At 43.1% G+C, this 23,257-nt stretch overlaps 1 protein-coding gene across 8 annotated transcripts in view; it reads right to left on the bottom strand.

The window, feature by feature from the left end:
* Mtus2 (microtubule associated scaffold protein 2) overlaps positions 1 to 23,257 on the bottom strand; it is a 716,842-nt gene that overhangs the window by 8,358 nt on the left and 685,227 nt on the right. For all 8 annotated transcript variants that reach the window (XM_087199503.1, XM_087199498.1, XM_004854793.3 and 5 more), the window contains 5 exons: positions 21,888 to 22,102; positions 13,820 to 13,925; positions 9,422 to 9,495; positions 5,450 to 5,548; positions 4,292 to 4,411 (listed from right to left, as the gene is read on the bottom strand). In XM_087199503.1, the coding sequence (XP_087055629.1) occupies positions 4,292 to 4,411; positions 5,450 to 5,548; positions 9,422 to 9,495; positions 13,820 to 13,925; positions 21,888 to 22,102 (614 nt within the window). The remainder of the gene's footprint in view (positions 1 to 4,291; positions 4,412 to 5,449; positions 5,549 to 9,421; positions 9,496 to 13,819; positions 13,926 to 21,887; positions 22,103 to 23,257) is intronic.

The raw sequence follows: 23,257 nt of genomic DNA, 5'->3' as shown, positions 1-23,257 counted from the left end.
ACAGCCAATATCATACTTAATGGTAAAAAAGTGAAATCCTACACACTAAAATCAGGAACAAGACAAGGACGTCCACTATCACCCCTCCTGTGCAATGTAGTTTTGGAAACATTAGCCACAGCAATTAGACAAGAGAAAGAAATAAAAAGAATAAATATAGGAAATGAAGAAGTCAAATTGTCATTATTTGCAGATGACATGATACATTATATATAAGACCCCAAGAACTCCACCAAAAGGCTTCTAGACTTAATAACCAAATTCAGTAAAGTAGCTGGATACTAGGTCAACACACAAAAGTCAATAGCTTTCCTGTACACAAATGACAGATTCACTGAGACAGAAATAGGGCAATTCCTTTCACAATAGCATCCAAAAAACCTGAAATACCTAGGAATCAACCTAATAAAAGAAATCAAAGGCCTCTCCTCTGAAAACTAAAGCACTCTGAAAAGAGAGATTGAAGATGATATCAGAAAATGGAAAGACATCCCCTGCTCCTGGGTAGGAAGGATCAACATAGTGAAAATGGCCATACTTCCAAAACTGCTATATAGATTCAATGTAATCCCAATTGAAATCCCAGCAGCATACTTCATGGACCTTGAGAAAATAATCCAAAAATCCATTTGGTATAAGAAGAGATGTAGAATAGCAAAAGCAATTTTAGGCAACAGAGACATGGCAGGGGGTATCATAATCCCCAAGTTGAAACTATACTACAAAACTACTGTGGTAAAAATGGCATGGTAGTGGCAAAGAAACAGACCTGAGGACCAGTGGAACAGATTAGAAGATGCAGAAACAACGCCAGACACACTCAGCCATCTCATCTTTGACAAAGGAGCCAAAGACCCTCACTGGAGGAAAGATAGCCTCTTTAATAAATGGTGCTGGAAAAGTGGGTTTCAACTTGCCAAAGATTAAAACTAGACCTATATCTCTCACCATGAACTAAACTAAAATTGAAATGGATTAAAGATCTAAATATTAAAATAGAAATTGCTGAATCGGCTGGAAAAGAGGTTAGGTAGAACTCTTGAAGACACTGGTGTAGGAAAAGATTTTATGAACAAAACCTCAGTTGCCTGTGAACTAGTACAAACAACAAGTGGGATCTCTTCTTATTAGAAAGCTTCTGCACAGCAAGAGAAACCACTAAAAGTGTGAAGAGACAACCCACAATGTGGGAAAAAATTTTCACTTGCTGTTCCTCAGACAACAGTCTACTATCTAGAATCTATAAAGAATTTAAAAAGATCAGACCTCCCAAATTGAAAGACCCAATCCAAAAATTGGCATCTGAAATGAACATGCATTTCTCAGACAAAGAAGTAGAAATAGCAAATAAACATATGAAAAAATGTTCAACATCACAGATCAATTGAGAGATGTAAATGAAAACAATGCTGAGATTCCTCCTCACTCCAGAAAGAATGGCTGCTATCATGAAATCAACCAATAACAAATGCTCGCGGGGCTGTGGGGAAAGAGAAACCCTGCTCTACTCCTGGTGGGAGTGTAGCCTGGTGCAAGCACTGTGGAAATCAGTATGGAGATACCTCAAAGAACTAGGACTGCAAGTCCCATTTGACCCAGCTATTCTTCTTCTGGGTATCTTCCTCAAGAATTAGAAAAATCATACCACAGTGGTATATGTGGACCCATGTTGATAGCAGCACAAATTGTAACAGCTAAAACTTGGAAGCAGCCCAACTGCCCATCAACTGGAGACTGGATAAAAAAATGTGTTTTTTTAATAAAATGGAGTACTACTCAGCCATAAAAAATGAGAAATTAGAGACATTTATAGCTAAACGGATGCATATTGAATCGATACTCTTAAGTGAAATAAACAGGACACAAATGTGCAAATACCAAACAGTTTCTCTGGTGTAAGAAACTGAAAGTGTAAATAAGGATTAAAAGCTATAATAGATAATGTGAAATAGGATGAAAAGGGGCAAAGGAGAAGAGGAAGAGGGATGGGTAGGGGAAAGGAAAGAAGGGAATGGAATTAATATGAGAAAATGAAAAAATGGAAACAAAGTCTCTGTAAATAGGGAGGGATGGAGGGGTTGAAGGGAGGGAAGGGGAATGGGGAAAAAATAAGAACCAAGAGAAATTATGTAAAGGTGCCAATCTCCAATGATGAATGTCACCATATTATATACCTAAAATGTAACAACAAAATTAATAAAATTTAAAAAAATAAATGGAGGCATAGCATTATGAACAATGTGGGCACATTTTTTCCTATGGTTGTTATTTCCCCCACAATTTATGCTATTTTCCCTATCTGTGTCCCCTAGGGCCTGAGACCTAGCTGAAGTGCAGTTCCATTCTAAGATGTATTTAGAAATAAATTATTTTTGAAAGACCCTGACACATTCACTGTTCATGTAGTTAATCTGTAAAGAAAACTGCCACTTACTCGTGATTAGGGGTTGGGAACTGTAGCCACAGGGATGGCCTCTGTCCCTAATCTTTTGCAAGGCACCCCACCTGGCCCTCATCTTTGCTTCCAGGAAATGGGAAATGAGCAAATAGTTTCATTAGCCTGGAAAGGCAGGAAGGAGAAGTCATGCATGCTTGTGGTAAAACCAAACTATGGCTAAAAATAACTTGATAAACCCAGGAGCACATGAGGGGCCCAATACAGACAGTCTGGCCAGAAGGAGAAGAATGACCAGTGGCTCTTAAGTCCCCACAGTAGGCAGACTTTGGGGCAAGGCCAGGAGGGGATGGGTTCTTCTGTGTGTTTCCCGTGGGCTCTGGCAGGTGGCTGGAAGTTTAGGGCTGCTGGCATGTGTCAGGCAGCCCACATCACCCAGGATGCTGGTAATGGGCACACTGCAGTCCAGTTTGGCTGCTGCCTGCTAAGCACTCCTGCAGTTAGAGATGTCTGCAAAATGAGACATTGCTAAGCAGAGGGGGCTTGAGCACCAAATATAACAGGTGCTCCTGGATCAGCTTCTGGTTTAAAAAAGCCAGCTGCAAAGGATATTCCAGAGATAAACTGGGAAATTTAAAAAATGAGACCAGAGATGACAAGTTAGACTTGTTAACTGAAAGAAAGTAGGCTGCAGAACTCTTGTACAGTGCAATAATGTTTGTGTGTGTGCATTGTACATGTGTGTGTCACCAAGAAGTAGTCCTGGAAGTGTTAACAGTAGTAGGAATGCGATTTAATTTTCTTAGTTTTGTTTACCTTATTTTATAATTTTCTATAATTTCCTTTATATTAGCAAATGTTTATTTTATTATTATTATTTATTTAGTTTTGGTACCAGGAATTGAACTCAGGGCCTTGTGCTTGCTAGGCAGGTGCTGTGCTGCTGAGCTATATCCCCAGCCCGCAAATGTTTATTTTTAAAATAGCACTAATAAAGAAAAAAATATGAATCTACCTAGACCATTGGTCAACTTACAGTGAAGAAGGCATGCATCTCATGAAGGCTGGCATCATCTCTGATCCTCGGACTCTAAACTGAGCCTGGGCCTTGAGCCTCAGGGTAGGGAGAGAAATCCCAAGTGCTGTTTCCCTATGGGAGCCCTTGGCTCTTTCCACAGGAGCCCTGCTTAGTGGGCTGAGGTGAGGGGTTGGTGAGAACAAGGACTTTGTTATAGCTGCATGTTCATGTTCATGTCCCTCCAAAATGTGTATGTTGAAACTTTATCCTCAGGTGACGGTATTCAGAAGTAGGGTTCTTAGGAAGTGATTGTATCCTCATGACTGGCATTATTACCCTTATAAAAGGAGCGCCAGAGAGCTCTCCTGCTCCGTCTGTCATGTGGGTATTTGGAGCACTTGTCCACTTATTAGCTATGGGTGAAATACTTGTTCCCCTCCTCAGGCCTCCATCTTATATCTGTAAGATGGCTCATGGCTACACAGACGACACCTACTGCCCTGTGAGTTGGTGAAAAGAACAAAGGCTTTGACAAGGCCTGGAACACATTAATGATGCATGCCAGCTCACGATACATCCTCTCAGGAAGGGGGAGGACAGCCTTTCCACAGAAAACCGGAGTGAGGAAAGAAGAGGCAGGCAATCAAGGGAGTAGCTCAGAGTTGGACGAAAGGAGGCCACCTCTGAAATTCCTGATCAGAACTCCCCACCTCTTGAGGAAGGCATTGAGGCTTAACTATCATGAAATTTTCTGCTCCAGTGTGAGCAAGAGTCAGGGAAGAGGCATGCCTCACTGAACACTATCAGTGGTGATGACATCAATGATGACAGTAGGAAAACCACAGTGCCTATTCTCCTGAGCAAGTGGAGCAACTCACCAGCTTTTCTAGCTCAATAATCTTCTTTTCCTGCTGGTGTATTTGCTGATTCTTCATCTCTAACACTTGCTTCAAACTCTTCATGTCTTCTTCCAAGTGCTGATAAGGAGCCAGTGCAACCTATAGGGGCAGAGAGTAACCTACTATTGCCAGGGTTCCCAGCAAAGCCAAGAATGGCCCAATGTTGTGAGTCCAGCTAAATTTGGCCTTCTGCAACCAGCTACTCAGCGGGCAGCTCCAGACCCAGTGAGACAGAGGATGCTCACCAAAACCTTGACAAGGTGTCCTGCTAGCTTACCACTGAAGTCCCCTACAAATCCAACTCAAGGATGGAGAGTGGGGAATAAGGCATGGCCATATCCACTGGAAAGTCTAGAAGTGAGAACTGCTGGACACTGCCAGTGCGTCCCCAGAAGGGAGCTCGTGGGGTCAAGACAGGAAACCCAACACCAGCTTTTAACATTCTCCCTGATGATGTGATTCATCAGGAAGCTGGGGTCTCATGGGTCCCACCTGAGCCCATGAGAGGCCCTGCTCCCATGCATATGAGAAGAGCAAACTGGCTTAAAAAGCATAAAGTCACTAAAGAAAAAGGCATAGTAGAATAGTGTTGATGGATATAATCCATTAAAACACAGGATATCCATTAAATTTTGATATCAGATAAATAACATTACAATTTATTTTTAGTGAAAGTATTTAATTATGAGATACTTATCTTCAAATTTCTGTCTTTCTGTAATTCAAATTTAATGGAGTGTTGTGTATTTTATCTGGAAATGCTCCATTAAAGGGAAAGCGTTTTCCTAGTTTTTCTGGAAAAGCTCCCCCTTGCCCTACTTGTGTCCCATGCCAGCCTAAAGTGCAGTTGGGAGAACAGTATCGAGGGGTGACAATGGCCAGGACGACAAGTTTCCAGACTCTACATGTCATGGGAACTCAGGGAGCCTGTGTGGGGAGCATGGTGGGGTGTAGTCTAAGGAACAGGCTGATGGTCTGTCTCCGGAAAGAGGTGCTGATAGACAGTCTCAACACCCCGGGGAGGCTGTGGCCAGCCATCACTTCTCAGCAGGTCAGCATGAAGGCCTTGTTCTTGTGTAGGACTGAGGAGGAGGCCAAGGACCTTGCAGTTTAGGGAGCCTTGAAAGCTGTGACTACCTCCAGCTGCTCTTCTGTGTTTTTCCTCAAAGCCTCCTCAAAGCGCCGCGCTCGGTCCCGCAGAGACTGGCTCTGGAAGGTCAGTGTGTCCACCTGGTCCTGCAAGTAATGACACGAGATGTCCAGACTGGGCCATGACAGAAAGACACCTCGGTCTGTGAAGCCAGAGCAGGAGGACCTGCCACCTCACCCTGGAGCTCTTCAGCGGCGCTCGATGAGGCACCTGGGGCTTTGGGGCTTTGCCTCGAGCTCAACAAAGAGGGGTCGGGGGAGCCCCACATCCACATGATGGAGTGAGATGCCACTGGCTGACCCTTCTTGGTGCCTTGACTAGAACAGACACAAAAACATAAGATGAATTCTTAGGCTTGTGAACAGAGGGCATGTAACATCTGCTTTCCAGATGCAGATAGTCTGTAGAGAGAGGTACCCAGAAGGCAGCCAGTCCTGATTTTTGAAGGACCACAGTTCCTCTACCACAAAAATAATTGTTCTCAGATATAAAGATTAAGCCAGAAGGTTTCACATCAGCCTGGATTTCTTTCTCTGAGGCCCCTCCTATCACCAGCACCAAAACAAATGAGTCAATGATCAGTCAAGTCTTGCCAATTTGCCTGCTTCGCATTTCAGGAATCCACAGCCTCTCCCTCCCACTCCTACTCCCTTTTCCGGTTAAGAGCCTCTCCACTGGCTCCTTCCTGGCCTCCTACCCAGCACTACATGATTGCTCTTTTGCCTATAGGAAAGAATCAGTAGGAGCAGGGCATTGTCAATTCTGCATCTCTGCACAGTATTGCTGTGACACCTGAAGGTCAGCTGCCCTGCTTTCTTCATTCATTTGGCAGAGGCTCCTGATTTGCAAACCTTCTGGGGCAGGTTCCTTTTCCTGATTCTTTTTCTCCCAGTTACTTCCACTTCATTTTTAGGAAATAAAAGTCCCCACAGTGCTATTCAATGCAAATGCTGGTGTATGGAGCAATAGAGTTGTCAGTGGGGGTTTGTGTGCACAGCAGTCTAGAAATCATGGCCCAGAGCACCCCCACTGGGCCTGACTCAGGTCCACAGCACTCAGCAGTTACCTGCTACATTGTTAGTATAAAAATGCCCATGTCACTACCTGGCTTCCACACCATACCTCCTGAGTGTCGTTCAAGGAAATGTGTCTTTGAAACCCCTATCCCACAAAGCAAAGCAACAAAAATCTCATCAGGCAGTTACTACCCAGGATGGCTCTAAAATAGCAAGCTGAGGTTTTCTTGCCTTGTTTGCCATTATTTAAAACAAACCCACAGGGACAGAATGATGCTGCTGTAGTCAGACAGGACAGACTGCTTTTCAACTTCACTGGCTATTTTATGTCAGGCTAAGGGGCACAAAGACCCAGCTGATGGCCAGATCTGGTATAGGCCACTCAGAAATCGACAAATGGCAGATAATAATGATAATCATAAATGTAACAATTCTTGTAGCTATTGTAATAGCAATGGCTGCCACTTAGACTTACTAGCACTTTCCATAAGCCAGCCCAGGGCTATTAACTGCCCCGCTTCCTTCCTTCCTTCCTCCCTTCCTTCTTTTCTTTCTTTTCTTTCTTTCATACTGGGGATTGAACCCAGGGGTGCTCTACCACTGAGCTAAAGCCCCAGTCCTTTTTATTTTTAAGTTTGAGACAGGATCTCACTAAGCAGCTAGGCTGGCCTCAAACTTGTGATCTTCCTGCCTCAGCCTCCCAAGTGGCTAGGATTACAGTCATGTGCCACCCCACCTGAGTGCTATTTACTTTTGACACCTTCTTTCTCTTAATATGCTCTGTCTTGGGAAAAGTACTGTTATCATTCCCATTTCAAGGGTGAGTAAACTAAAGTTTATGGAGCCTATGCAACTGTCCAAGATCTCAAAGCTAAAAAGAGCAGCCACAGCAGGGATTTAAACTCATAGCTCAAATCTCTAAGTGCTCCAACTAGCTATTTTTTCCTGCTGTTAGTAACCCAAATAAGTTGATCTGAGCAAGTCCACCCTGACCTTGGGGCAAGTCTCCAGCCCCAATGGATTCTCCTGGGTAGAAAGTTATGATTAAAATATGCATTTGATGCTAGCAGCACAATGAAGACTCAGTGATGAAACAAAACTTTCACTTTTTCTTCCCTAAGGATTGGGTCCAGGGCCTCATGGATGTTAGGCAAGCTCTCTGCCACTGAGCTACCCTCCCAACCTCTAAAGAGTTTGAATAGTGCACTGGATGGCTGTGATATGGTGTACGCCACAATTCTGGATTCTCTTCTGGCAGGGCAGTCCTGTGTGATACATGCTGCCAGGGGAATGAGCCATCCTCAAAGAAGAAAGATCCCTTACTATATACTGTGGTTATGGTAATTTTCTTCCAGAATTTCCAGATATAATTGTTCTTAATATTTAAAAAACAATCTGGATACGATCAAAATTTCTATACTTGGAAACAAAACTGGGCCAGCCACCTCACCCTTGGTTCCAGGTGGCTCCTCCCTAGGCTTGGGGGCTGTCAGTGACCCAGGCCAACTGTTCTGGGTCTCTGGAGATCACGAACCCTGAGAGAACTTATATTCTTCTTGAAAGAGACCACTGGGAAGCTGGGCAGCTCTGCTAGCATCTGAGACCAACATTTTGTTTAGGTGGCAGTGAGAGACAACAAGAGCTAATGCCACTAATACTCAAACTCTTTAATGAAATTGAAAGAAAAGCAATACTCTCAAATTCTTTCCTAGAAGCAACCATTACTTTGATTCCAAAAGCTAAGAAAGACCCAACTGAAAAAGAGAATTACAGGCCAATCTCCCTAATGAACATAGATGCAAAAATCCTTAATAAGACACTCTTAAACAGAATGCAGAAGATCATCAAGAAGATCATACATTCTGACCAAGTGGGATTCAACCCAGGGATGCAAGGATGGTTCGACATATGTAAATCAATAAATATAATACACTATATTAACAGAGTCAAGGACAAAAACCATATGATCATCTCAATAGATGCAGAAAAAGCATTTGACAAAATCCAACACTCATTCATGATAAAAACGCTACAGAAAATTGGAATAGAAGGTCTTTATCTCAACCTGATAAAAGCCATCTATGAAAAACCAACAGCCAACATCATACTAAATGGTCAAAAACTGAAATCTTTCACACTAAAATCAGGAACAAAGCAAGGATGCCCACTATCAGCACTCCTGATCAATATAGTTCTGGAAACATTAGCCACAGGAATTAGACAAGTGAAAGAAATAAAAGAAATAAAGATAGAAAATGAAGAAGTTAAACTGGCATTATTTGCAGATGACATGATACTCTATATAGAAGACCCCAAGAACTCCACCAAAAGACGTCTAGACTTAATCAAATTCAGTAGAATATCTGGATACAAAGTCAACACTCAAAACATCAATAGCCTTCTTGTACAGGCTCACTGAGAGAGAAATTAGGGAAACAATTCCTTTCACAATAGCATCCAAAAAAGAGAAATATCTAGGAATCAATCTAACAAAGGAAGCAAAAGACCTCTACACTGAAAACTACAGCACACTCCTAATGTTTCTAAAGTGTGGTAAACACATTCTGACTTCACAACCTTCCTTGAATCACTTCCCTGCTAGGATGTTCTCTTCCTCACACCCTCCTCCTTCTCCAAACACAGCTCAGTTACTCTGCCAACATCTCTGATCATATCAAATGCTAAGAAACTCCCCTGAACTTCTGTAGTGTCCCTAACTGTATTCTTCATTTGACCTAAGTATGTGTTACTTTTTGCTGCTGTCTGCTCCTATTTGTGGCACAGCACTCTGGGTAGCCAGCCAATTCCTAAAGGGCCAAGAATATGTCTTATCTGCCTTTTTATTTAAGTGTTTTGTTCAGGATCAAGTATACAGTGGGTGCTGTATAAATCTTTGTGAGCAGGAATAATGATGTTCCTGAAGAAAACTAAAGAAAATCTAACCTGTAATGACAGTCGCAGTTTTTCAAAATTTTCTTCCAATTCTTTCTTTTCAAGTTCATGAGCAGACACCAATTCTAGAGAGAAGAATCAGACTGTTAGATTGGGGGCCAGGGATTTAGCTCAGGGGTTCTGCCACCTGCCTTGCAAGCGCAAGGTCCCGAGTTCAATCCTGAGTACTAAAAAAAAAAGCCAAAAAACAAACATAAAAGATTGTTAGGTTGGTCTTTTGAAAAGAATAAAACAAGACTAAATAGAATAAAAGTAGAATAAAAGAATAAAAGTAGTGACTTTAAATAAATACATAAATGATCCTGGCTATAGCAGACTCAAAGCTAAAGAGACTCCTCCAATAGTTTGAAATGGTATCTGATGATCAGGTTGTGACTTAGGAGAGAGCCAGAAAGAAGGGACTAAGAGAAAGGGAGAGATAAAGGGAAAGAAGAAAGAAATGAAGGAGGGAAGCCAACAGAACCCACAGGCACATCTGTGCATGCTCACACACACATGCTCACACACACATGCTCACCCATACACTGACAATTCTGCATCCTGCTGTACCACTCCCCTCCCTTATTTAGGTCCTTTGCTCATAGCACCCATTGATCCTCCTATTTTTCCTAATAGAAAAAACAATTGAGTAACTGATGTTCAATGCCCATTTATTCCCTCCCAGGACTTGTCTTCCCAGTGTGAAGCAGCCATCTGGCTGAGGAAAGACCTTACCAAGGAGAGTGGGTATGCGGTGAGCCACACTGCTAAGAATAAATGGGGGGGGGGATAGGATGCAGACCTACAAGGATACCTTTGGTGGCCACACTGAGAACTAAGATTGCTAGGATTTGCTGGAGCCAAGGTGTGGGGTGAAGACACTCAGACAGAAGGAAGAACTAATTGGACTGGTTCTTCTCAGAGGGTTTGGAACAATTCTGTTCTGTGAAAAGTGTCACCGCAGCAATAATTTGCAAGTTAGGCAGAAAGAAATGTCATGTAGCAGTTATTAAGCAAAAGGATTCTATTTTCTTCCAGATGGGAAGAGTTGTATTAACGTGGTGAAGCCCATCTCATTCTGGCTACACAAGCAATTTGTTGTCATGTTATAACTAGAGGGAGAAAAGGTCTCATTAATCAGCCCAGTTCATATGCTGAGAACAGGAGAGTGCTGGAGTCCAGCAATTACCATTTTGTCTGCATGAGACGCAGTTAGGAAAAAAAATTTGGTGGTTTTCATTGACCCAAAGCTTTTAACTAATGGTGGAAGGGTTGCTGAAAAAAATCTAGTTGTCATAGCTGAAATTTACATGTAAAAAAAGTTTGTGCTGATTTCATTGACATAAAACCAAGTGACTTCTGGCCTACCTGCCTCTGTGTAAATGATTAGTTTTAATAGACACTGAGAGCATCATCCTGACCATGGTAATGAATTTCTTTAAGCTCTTATTACATATAACCACATTGTCTTGATATTATATACAATTCAAAGGCCTTGTATGTGGTGCCTAAGTAAGACTTTTTTTTTCAGAAAAAACCCACCATGTCTACTTATGTGAGAATCCAGAAACAAAAAGCAATCCTATGGCTTATTGTACCATTTGTATTCATATTTACTTTCCTGAGACCAAGTTTCTACAGTGCAGTAATGGGCATTTTCAGATGACCTCAATAACCCAAGGGAAAAGAAAAGCCAATATCTAGTTTGAAGATGATATAAGGCACTGCTTATTATACAATATCTGTGTCCCCATGATATAGTTCTTTATATAGTTCTTTATTTTAAGGTCATGACACTCCCTTCTATCTTAATATTGTGCTTTAAAACAATGGTTCTCAAATTTTGCAGCATATTAGAATCACCTGGGGAGTTTTAAAAACTTCTGATGCCTGGGCTGTACCCTAGTGTAATTAAATTGGAATCTCTACAGTAGGATCTACACATCTTTTTTCTTTTTTCTTAACTCTCCCTGTAGTCCCATTGGGTAGCTAAGGGTGGGAACCAGTAATCCAAGGACACAGATAATACATTTAACTAGTTCTCAGGAAATTATTCTCTCTTACCTCTAGCTGGGACTTTATCCTTACTAACAGTTCCCAGATATGGTGCTTGAGGGAGGCAACAGCATGGGCAGTGGTTATTGCACAGTGGATTTTATTCTTTACAAAGAACATTTTTAAAATAATAAAAAAACCCTTCTGATGTTAATTCTCAGATTTTAAAAAATTTATTAATTCATTGCTAAATTTCACTGTTTTTAATATATACTTTAACAACCATCTGATGGAGGGGATAGTAAAGGGAAGGAAAATGAAAACATAAATTGTACATATTAATGTAAGTGCACATGAAAGAGTAAAAAGTATCTGCCTTCATAAAGGAAAATCTTAGTAAAACTTAGTATCATTGTTGTTATTGATTTATAAAAACCCCTAAGTACCTGAAGTATATTAGTCCGTGTTGTTACTATAATTAAATACCTGAGGCAGGCTAAATTTATAAAGAAAAGAGGCATATTTTGCACACAGTTCTGGAGTTTTACAGGCTTGGCACCAGCATCCGTTCAGCTCCAGTGCAGGTTTCATGTGGGAGCTGCTCCAATTTGGATCTTGAATGTCCCTCAAAGGCTCATGGTTTTTTTATAAAATGGAGTACTACTCAGCCACAAAAAATGAGAAATTAGAGACATTTATAGCTAAGTGGATGCACATTGAGGCAATACTCTTAAGGGAAATAAATAGGACACACATGTATAAATACCAAGTAGTTTCTCTGGTGTGAGAAACTGAAAGTGTAAATAAGGACTAAAATGTATAATAGGTAATGTGAAATAGGAAGATAAGGGGCAAAGGGGAAGGAAGTGGGAGGGGTAGGGGAAAGGATAGAAGGGAATAGGATTAATATGAGAAAATGGAAAAATAGGAAAAAATCTTTGTAAATAGGGAGGAATGGAGGGGTTGAAGGGAGAGCAGGGGAAGGGGGAAAAATAAGAACCAAGAGAGACTATGTAAAGGTGCAAATTTCCAATGATGAATGTCATTGTATTGTATACCTAAAATGTAGCAATGATTAGAATGAATAATCGATAACGTAAAATAGGAAGAAAAGGTCCAAAGGGGTAGGGGTAGTGGGAAGGGGCAGGGGAAAGAAAAGAAGGGAAAGGAAAAATGCTGAGAAATGGAAAAAACGGAAATAAAGTCTTTGTAAATAGGGAAGGGTGGAGGAGGTGAAGGGAGGGCTAGGAATGGGGAAAAAATAAGAACCAAGATGCACCATGTAAAAGTACAAGTTCCCAATAAGAAATGTAATTGTGTTGTATACCTAAAATATACCAATAAAAGAATTTAAGAGAAAAAAAAAAGGCCCATAGGCTAAATGTGTGGCCCCTAGTGTAGTGCTGTGAGAGATGGTGGATCTTTTAAGAGGTGGGGCCTGGTAGGAGGCTTTTAGGTCATGGGGGAGGGGGACCCTAGCCTTCCCCTTGTTCTCTTTTGCTTCCTGGTCATGAGGTGAGAGACTGTGCACGATAACATATGACTGCCACAATGTGCTGCCTTGTCACAGAGCAATGAGGTCAACTGATCATGGATTGGAACTCCCAAAACTGTGAACCAAAATAAAACTTTCCTCTTTGGAAGTTGGTTACTTCAGGTATTTCGGGATAGTGATGGAAAGCTACTTAACACAGTACACATACAAGAAGGAGATCAAATCAGCAAACAGGAAGCCAGAGAGACTGAGATCATGCATTCCCTTCTAAGAGCCACCTCCACCATGACCTGAGGACCTCTCACCAAGCCCCACCTCCTAGAAGCCCCATCACCTTTCACACTACCATGGTGGGGAGCAGATGAGCCCCTAGGGCCTAGAAAACATCACAAATATGAGAAGAGCACCCAGACTGGAGTTCTGTTTAGTTTTATAAGGCTAAAATACAAGACAAAGCACAAGGCTTCTGTGCCTACTTTAGAAAAGTGGTCCTCAGTTTAGGTCCACATTAGAACCATCCAATGAGCTATGAAAAATCAGGACGCCCTTGCTGCATCGCAGACCAACTACATCAGAATCCTGGGTGTGAAGCCAAGGCTGTTACAACTTTTCCAGGTGTTCCAATATTCAGGGAAGAATGAGAATAACTTCTTTGGAGGAGAAGAATACTGTAGGTACTGATTTTTTTTTTCCAGTGCTGAGGTGGAACCTTGGGCCTAATGCATGCTAGGCAAGTGCTTTATCCCTAGTCCTACCTGAATTCTTAATTTCTATTTATTGTCTTCATAGAAACAAACAGAAAAGTTGCACCAGGAAGAAAAGGAAGGAAACAAGGGAGAGGAGGTCTCCTTGCTCCACAGCAGAAAGGGTTCAGCTTGCATGGCCCACTCCTGCCTGCTTCATACAAGGCTGGTATCTACCTTGAACTTTGTGGTCATGGTCATCCTGCAGGATCGCAATGGCAACCGTGTGGTTATTCTCCATCTCCAGGAATGCAGCCTCATGGCTGGTGGTGATATCTTCAACCTGAGGAGAGTCACAGTTACTGGTCATCCAGAGAACTAGGAAGTTGTTGTCAGCAACTTGACAACAACTGCTTGCTGCTTGGAGAAAAGAGGTGTAATTCAATGAGAAGAAAAAGTCAGTGGTCCTGAATGGGAAGGACAAGTGATGGCCACCCTGAGCCTGGTACCAAAGCAGAGTCACGATCTGCTAGTGATGTGGCAGTCTCTGTGAGAGAGGAGACCACCCTACCATATGGAATTGGTCAACTTTGGGTTAACTGTATTATTAGGCAACTATGGGTTATGTAGGTAACTGTGTTCTTTGAAGAATGTACCTGAGTAGCCATGTCAATTTCTGTAATCTGTCACCAAAGGAGAATAACGGGCTCAGAAAATCCTGCCAGAATCCTGCTCTGCTTTGTGTAAATCCTGTTTGCTATATTCCTAGGGAAATGCCAATGAAAGTAAGCCTCATAGATGTAAAAAGAGGTAATAAAAAAGAACAAACTTCTATTCGGCGCTCTCAATCCTGACAGGAATCACTTCCTGAGCCGCCAGCATTAAAAGCTGCTTTGTGCTCCTATCTTCATGTTAAGAGTGGTATGTCCTGGGTCCTCATAGTTTTCTGCTTCATCTGGAGTTACGGGAAAGTCTCTATCCACGTTTGGCTTTCCAGGCCACCTCTTAGAGCCCTGGCCTGGCTGCTGGACCATCCCATCTTTCTTCCCATTCCCATTCCTTCCTCTTACAGCAGTCACTCTACGAGGTAATGATGAAGAAGGGAAAGAAAAGGGTCCTCCCAATGAAATGGTCTATTCTCTGTTTTCCAGTGTCAGGTGGGAGTATACTATACCAGGTAAATGAAGGGTCTAAAAATTACTAGGCTCCCTACTATTAGCTACTCAATCCTTTGAATATCTTCATGAAGTAAATATTTTATGCCCAATTTAGATATGAGGAAACTGAGGCTTATAGAAGTTTAAAATGTTTACCCAAGGTTGAGTAAATAGCAGAGCTGGCAATGGTCCCCAGATTTGTCTGATTCCAAAGGTGAAGCTCTAGCAAACACACCACTGTGCTCCCCACCCAGCCTCCATCAAGAAAAGGTCAGTAACATTTCCGCATCCTCTCACCCATACCTGAGTGAGGCTGGGAGATGTGCACGTGCCCACTGCACCAGATTCCTAAGCATAAACCTGCCCTTAGACTTGCCTTTGGACTTCTTTCCTGCCCAGATAATTTAGAGTTGCTCCTGTGAAGGGCCACTGATTCCCCGGCTGAGGGTACATTTCAGGAGTTTCATCACAACTGGCACAGCCAGTCCTGGGCTTTTTATTTTGATACTTCTTGATTCCTCTACCTACAATCCCTCAAGCCCCTCTTGACTATCATATTTATTCTTTTTGTTACTGTGGCTACTGTGTTGCTTAATTTCAAATGTATGATGCTTGGAAGTAATTGCATAAAACAACCTCTCACTATAGCCAACCTCTCTTGGATATAGCACACGAACAGTGTTTATCCCAATTCTTGGTCAATGATCCACTGTAAAATATTCCATTGTACATTGTAACACAGTAAATATACATACAAACATGCACTCACACCTCCACATCTGAAACTCCAGTTTCACAGAAATACTTCTCCTTTTCACTTGTCATAATCTGGTTTTACACTTTTTAAAATTTTACTTTATCTTACATAATGCTAGTGACCATCTACTAAATTTATTCCACAACCTATAAATGTGTCAAAATCTGACATTTGAAAAACACAGATCTAGACAGTGGACCCAGGTCCTAAAGCTATTTGGTGGACTAGTTAGAAACATGTTGCCTAGCTAGTAATATTCAGATACTTCTAAGAGTACCTCATTGCTTTGGGGATGATTTGCATGATTTCTTCTGTGATCTAGAGTGAAGAGGGGCTCTCTCGAAGGGCTCATCAATACATGGAGGTATTTTTACTTTACAATAGGTACATTTCCATTCTGGATGGTACAATTTTATGGGTAAATCTGCCTGGCTTCTCTCTCTTAGAATGAGATCTTCATTTTCTAAAATAGGAGAAACATTGGATAAAACCCAAACAGAGCCCACAACATTACTCAGGACAGTGTAAAATGGATTGGTATGCAGTGATTCACTTTTACTTGACATTCTTGATTAAACATTTTACTTGAGGTTCAGAGTTATGAATCCACTCAGCAGAAAGGCTCATTACAGCACTATTTAACTGTTCAATTCCCTTTATATGAGGTTTTAATGGAATCTTTGTCCAAAGCCTTTCATCTGTTGGAAAAATAAATCACTATTTTAAAAAAGGAAAAGGAAATATCCTTTTTTCTGCTTCATTACTGATGTCAGTTAAACACAAGCATACATGTTTAGAAACAAGTACCCTCATGCTGTCTGAAGTTATGTTACACAGATCAGTATAGCAAAACACCTTTCATCAGTCCTTGGCATGATTCTAATTTATTAGGCTCTTACATAACTACCATGGGAGGGTTCAGGAAAGAGAAACAGATGGAAGGGCTAAGTCACAGAAAGGTCCCTGGAGGTGTAAGATGCCCTGAGTGGTAATACTACATAGTGTGTTTGTGGCTGACATGTATGCTTTTCTAGTTTGTTGGAAGACATTTTTGGATTTAGTGGTGATGGAATTCCACATTCAATATATTAAGGAAGATGTAAGGGCATGATATATCTACCACAGCCTCTAGGAAGTGTGTTTATTAATGAAATATTGACCTTCTAACTAAAAAACTCCACACAGAATTAGAGGAATGACCAGTATGTTTGGCAGGAACCCAAAGAAAGCACGAGCCAAAAGTTGGACATAATCATCCTTGTTCTTCAGTAATTCAGGTTTCAAGCCTCTTTGTGTTTTTAAAAAATGTTCCCTCAGTGAGGAAGGGATGCAGTCTCCTATGGGCTATCCTCTTTCTTGTTATAGTATTAATCCCCATGACTTCTCCTATGGGTCCTGGCTTCTTCCTGGAGCACAGGCTTACGATTATGAAGCAGACAGTAAGAATCCCCAGCCCGAGAAGACCTCAGAGCTTTCTGAGGCCACTTGAACAGATTTAGGCAATGTGGCCCAAGGGAAACACAGGATGATTTTATGCACTGTAGATTATGAAATCAGAAACAGAACTGTCAAGCTCTTGAGAGCTTATGCTGGCTGAAACATCCTCTCCTTCTGTTGGAAACCTGTGTACGGCCCCCTTGAAGTACTGCTGGTCCACTCTCCACCTTCCTGCACTAAGTCAGAGTTTTGGGCTGTGCTGTGGAGGAGTCTGTGAGTTTGCCCATAACACAGCCCCAGTGGTTGGGAAAACAGCAATTCCCCTGACTTCATTCCTGCTGCTGCTTGCTATTTAGCTGGGCTGGTTTCAGCAGTGGAAAACCATCCCCCCAGATGGGGAAGAACAGAGCTGTGGGCTTTACTCCATTCAGCCATTTGCAAAATGCAATTATCTGGGGCTTTGGTAATCCACTTAGAGAAGACTTACATTTCAAATGAAGAAGCATGTGTTCTATACCGTCTTGGCTTCTCTCATTAAACCCAAACCAGCTTAAACTCTCATTCGCCCCCATCTCAGATATGTATCTATAATAGATGATACACAGGGATCTGGCTCATCCTTACTGCCTCCTAATGCCTTTCCTTTCCCAATAACTAGGAAACCCTCCTTCACTTCTTCACTGCTACAGTGTCCAGATGGTTAGCCACTTCAGAGCTCTTGGGTCAACTCTGTCACGTTACGAAATTATCTTTGCCCTCTCTGCAGCCCACCACAAGGGTGGGTGTCAACAGAGGCCCCTGTGCCCTGCATGACCTCCTCCCAGCATAAGAAGCTCTGGCGGGTGAGGGCTCTTGGGATCTGATTCTATTTGATTAAAGAGAATGTAGTTTCCGCTGTGTGACAGCTGGGAGCCTGCAGGACAGGCAGGTTAAGGAGACATAATGCAGAATGATAGACTAAGTGGTCTCTGTGCATTCAGACTAATTGTGGAGCTGCTATTCCTGCCTTTTGGTCTAAACAGAGGATTTCTTTAAGAAAGGGTAGGAAGAATGTCCTGGGTCTGAGAAAAAGCAAAAAATAAATTCCAAAGGATGAGCATCTCTCCAAGGGCAGGAATCTCTGCTCAGACTCCAGGGGAAGAATCCATCATGTATCCAGGAATGTGAGGTCCGGGCAACTGACTTCAGGGCAGATGGTGGAAGAAACAAACTTCTTTGGTCTTGGAGGTGTGGGGATAAAGTTCACAGGCCTAACCCTTGAATACCAGGCTCTGTAGCTACATATATTTGGGAAATAATCAAAGACAGTGAAGAAAGGAGGATGGGAAGCTGGGCTGAGAGGCAACAACATTTGGAGCAAGAAAAGAGAAGCACACTTGTTTATGGTGAAGATCTGTTTTGTGTGCTTTCATTATGGGTAAGTGTGGAATCTAGCATCTGTAGATCGCTAAAAAATGAGAGCTGATTTTGATTAAATACTTTGATCATCATAATTTTAAGAGAAGCCTTCTATCATATCTGTAAACTAACTTAAGGGCAAGATGAAAGCTCATCCTCTTACCCATCCTCCCCAACTGTCCAAGCCCCCCGTACATAGCACCCGCTGGGCTGAGGAACCAGGTCCTGCACCTCCCTGGACACACGTAGGCTGCATGCTGGAATCTCACTGGGAGCTCCGAGTAACAGCCCTTCTAGGCACAGTGGCACATGCTTACAACCCAGAACTTGTGAGGCTGAGGCAGGAGGATCTGAGTTCAAGGCCACTCTGGGTGTCATAGAGAGAACCCTGTTACAAAACACCCACACAAAAAAACTACTTTTGTGGAGTGTGGTTCAGTGGCAGAGCACTTGCCTAGCTTTTGCAAGTGCCTGGGCTCAATTTCAAGTACCACAAAATAAGTAAATAAATACATAAAAATATAAAAGTCCCATGGTAGGCTCCACTCAGCAATTCTCATTCAATCAGTGTGGGTGTTCTGTTGTGTCATTCCACCAATTGATTCCCACAGGTTCCTAAAGCAGAGACCCTTGAGGTAGTGGACAGTTAGGCAAGATGAAGGACTTGGATGAATTTGTTCCCAGAAATATCCTACAGGGAAGCCAGAGGTCACCCTGTTTTGCAAGCAACTCCCAGTTTGAGTGAAGGCTGTTACCTAAACCCCCAAAGGATCCTCTGTGTCAGAACCGAAGCAGCCCTCACGCCATGCTGCTGGCTGTAGGGGGTCAGGTCATGAGGAGAGGCCAGACAGACAGTGATGCCACTAACTGTGGGGTTAGCCCTGCCAAAGTGACTGTCCATGAGAAGGAAGACCCAGGGCTGGAGATTGCAGGCTGGAGTAACTGAAACCACAGATTGGATCTCCACTTCACTTTCCACTTCAGTCTCCTCTCTCCCAGACCAATGGGCATCTACAGCACCTGGCACTCAGAGTCCTGGGCAGATGTGTATTTCCTCATCTTCCTCATATCCTACATGCTGTACTGTAGAAGTGGAAGGTTAAGGAATCTGCAAACACTTGACAGCAGGAGTAGAACCAGGTTCCTGAATCCACCAGAGATTTGAGTGGCTGGTCCTCCAAACCACTGGGCTGCTACTGGAAGGAAGATCCACTCAACTGCAAAGCATTCAGATGCTGCTTCCACCACAGCACCTTCTCCTATACTCACAGGTGAAAGTTGACTCAATTTCTGAACACATATCTGTATTTCTCACCCCAGGTTATAGTTCCCTGAACTTCTTCAATGAAATAAGCAAGCCCACATTTTATAAATCTTGGTATCTCCTGTAGTACCCTGTCACAGTGAGCTTTCAATATGTATTCTTTGCACAGGGGAATGAATAAATAAATAGATGGTTTTAATGACCATAAAGGACCAAGAAGAACAGAACTTGGTGCCCTCATAAGACTGAGTGCTTTTAAAACATACATAGGTAGTTAATGGAATTCATACCCATGTGAAGAAGTCAAGGGATTTTTTCCCTTTCCAATCCCTCTGAGTTTGAAATCTGCAATAGACTGTTGTGTCCCAGCTTAGCTAAGAGGCAAGAGCACACCTCCCAGCCTGTTCCTATCTCTGCTATCACAAAACACGCAGATGATAATGTGTCTCTGAACACAGAAGGCTTGGTGAGGCCTGCCCAGGAACTGTGCCCCACTAAGTGGCAGGTCCCCTCGACAGTGGCCCTGGAAATGTGGCATCACTCTGTGAACCTTCATCCAGGGGCTCTTCCCCTACCTGCTGCACACCTCCTGCTCACCTCCCACTCCTGGCATTTTCTTTGCTGGCCCAGACATGTGGACTGAAAGTCTTTGATAAAGGTTATAGACATGTTTTCTGTGTAATACTGGAGATGAATAGTTCAAGAATACAGAGGCATAGGGCAAGGTGATATTTGCACCAGGTCTGAGACCCTGAAAGAAGTCAGACGACACTGCAGCAGGTGCTAATGTCCAAAGCCAGGGGTTACTCTTAGAAAGCTTGTGAGATGAGATGCTTGGGCTTTCATTTCTATTCTTAACATCAGCAGGTAATTTTAGTTGTGATTCCTTCTACGTCCTAGTTGGCAAGTCTGAGCTACCTCAAGCAGACAGGTGCATCTGCTTTTTATCAGCCTCTAGAATGGGATGATGACCAACCTGAGGTGCTTGCTGTGTAAGGTAAACTGTAGTAAAAAAGAGGCTCTTTGTTACTATAATTGTACTTATTATTAGTCCGAAATGTGTCCCATGTGCCTCAGGATTCACAAGCCTCTGGGGCAGGGGGGAGGTGATGCTGGTACTGCCACCTGGGATAGCTATTTGGAAGCAGCCTAAGGAGGTCAACCCATAGGTTGGTGATAATGAAGGGTGAGTGTCAGCTGAGATTTAAAGAGCACTACTCATCAATGGTAATTTACCCTGAACACAGGAAGACTATAAAATAACATACCAGTTAGAAGGAGGGGACCCAGGCATCTGAGCTTGGGCATTTAGAAAGAAGAGAAATGCAAGGAGCAGAGTTTATGGAAGCAGGCTGGTTTGTTCTGCCTGTCTCTCATCAGCACTTATAGAAGTAATAGGCACCAGTAGCTGGCTGTGGGGTGGGCACATCTGGCTCCTATCCACTTTTACCCTAACAGACCCCATGGGAATTATTCCCTCATTATTCCTTGGGTGAATTTCTCTGCCCAGAAAGGTTGCTGGGCTAAGGTTAACAATCAGCATTCATTATTTCATTCAACAAATATGTGTTTTGTGCCTCACTTCCACAGGCACAGTTCCAGGGAGGAAGATGCACAGGAAGTTTGGCAGAAAATTCTAAGTCAGTGCTTGAGACTGAATTCCATCATGGCTTTTCCATAAACAGCTCCGTGAATTCTTATTTAACCCTATGGACTCAGTTTTCTCACCTGTAAAATGGGGATACGGATGGTACCTACCCAGTAGGGTGATTATGAGGATTCAGTAAGTCAATGTATATACAGTTGAAAGCAGTGCCTGGTGCAGAAGCAGGGCTAAGTACGAGTTTGCCTGTTATCATCTCTGCTCCCATAGAATATGCAGGTAAGAAGCAAACTTTATGTTAGTCATAAGTGCCAAAGAAACACTAAAGCAGGAAAGGGGACAGGAAGTGTGTGCATTTCAAAGGGGAAGGAAGTATAATTTCAGATGAGAAAAGACCTCACTGAGAAATGACGAGAAAATGATGTTGGAGAAAAGCCAGGAAAGATGAGAGAGTGGAAGCCGTACAGTGTTTAGAGGGAGAGGATTCCAGGCAGAGCAAATGTAAAAGCACTGAGAAAGAGCTAGGGAGGCCAGAGCAGCTGGAAGAGAAGCAGAGAGGGTCAGAGGGAAAAGGTGAAGTCAGAGTGCGATCTTGACCAGAAGCTCACCCACTGAACAGGATAGGTTCCCTGCTCAAGTGCCACCTGTCTCACCCAATAGCAGAGCCCATGCCCGTGCCACAGACCGACCTGTTCCTGGTGCTGGCACCGAATCCGCAGCAGCTGACCGTGGTGCTCCTCCTGCAGGCGGGCCATCTCCGCCTCAAACTGTAGCTGTAGCCGCTCTTGTAGCTCCTGGAGTTCGGCCTGCTGCTGCCAGCCCATCCTCCTCAGCTCCTCCTCAAACCGCCGCTCCAGGTCCTCCTTCTCCTTCTGCAGCTTCTCACACTTGGCTGTGTTGAAGGCTGGGAGACAGCACAAGAGCTTATAAACACACTGGGAAGGGGCATGGGAAGGACTCCACCCAGGCAGCATGCTAACATCCAAAGTCCTTCTGGTGAAGAGCATTTAATACTCATAAGGGACCCTGGATGCTGAGGTAAGACTGGAGCCCATGGAGCTCCAGAGACTTGCCCAGGAGATGAAGTAGCTGGGAAGGCACATGTAGGCTTTCTGACCACTAAGCCCTCGCACCTGCCCATACAGAAGCTTCTCAGATGGTCCACGGACCACAGGCATCAAAAATGCAGACTCCCAGGTGCACCTTGGGAGAAGCAGAACCCCTGGTCCAGAAGCCCAGGACCTAAACTTCTAAGGACAATGGGTGACTGTTACATTCTTTAGGCTTTGATGGCTGTAAATTCATGCATGGAACTGGAGACAGGGTTAGGGACCCACACCCAAAGCTCTTTTCTCCTGGCTGAAAAGCCACATGGGACATTCCCAGGGAAGGCATGAGGCACCCTTTCAGGTGACCTGAAGCTTTACTGACACCTTTCTCAGGGTAATCTGTTCTCCACCAGCTTGTTCAGGGGGTGCAGAAGGACAATGAGTCACCTGTTACCCCTTGGCATAGGTATTTGGCCCTACCACTCAGTCATAGTTTCATCAAGTGTGCACACAGCCAGGACACAAGACAAAGACAGCAGCCACCTCTGCTTCCATGCTCAGCTCCTCCTATAGGCCTGCTCTGTGTTTGTTCCCCAACTCGCTCCACACTAAGAGCTAGAGTGGAGTATTCTCATCTTAAAGATCTCTTTCTGGACTCAACCCTGCTTCCAAGAAGGGGGAAAACACTAGACAAAGGTGCACATACACAGCATTTTGACTTCACAAAGATCAAGTGCCCATGCTTTCTGCTCTATAGTACAAACTAGGGAGACACTGTCATTTACTTTAAAATAAAGCAAGCACATATATGTGCTGGTTAACTATAATCTACACTTGGGGGTGATGGCTCTGATCAGGAAAATACATCCCAGTCATTGGATAGCATTTGGAACACCCTAATTAGAAGTACCTGCCCTGTAGAAGCAGCTAATGCAAGGACTTCTTTGTCACATTCTGCTCTAACAGAGCTTAGTTAGCAGGAGAGATAGTACAAGAAAATCCTCCCCTGG

Source organism: Heterocephalus glaber, unplaced genomic scaffold (assembly GCF_053883595.1).
Source record: "Heterocephalus glaber isolate CG9 unplaced genomic scaffold, H.glaber_assembly_v1.0 deba00001720, whole genome shotgun sequence".
Classification (NCBI taxonomy): Eukaryota; Metazoa; Chordata; class Mammalia; order Rodentia; family Bathyergidae; genus Heterocephalus; species Heterocephalus glaber.
Note: the sequence above shows the minus strand (reverse complement) of the source record. Positions and strands in the feature narration are given on the sequence as shown.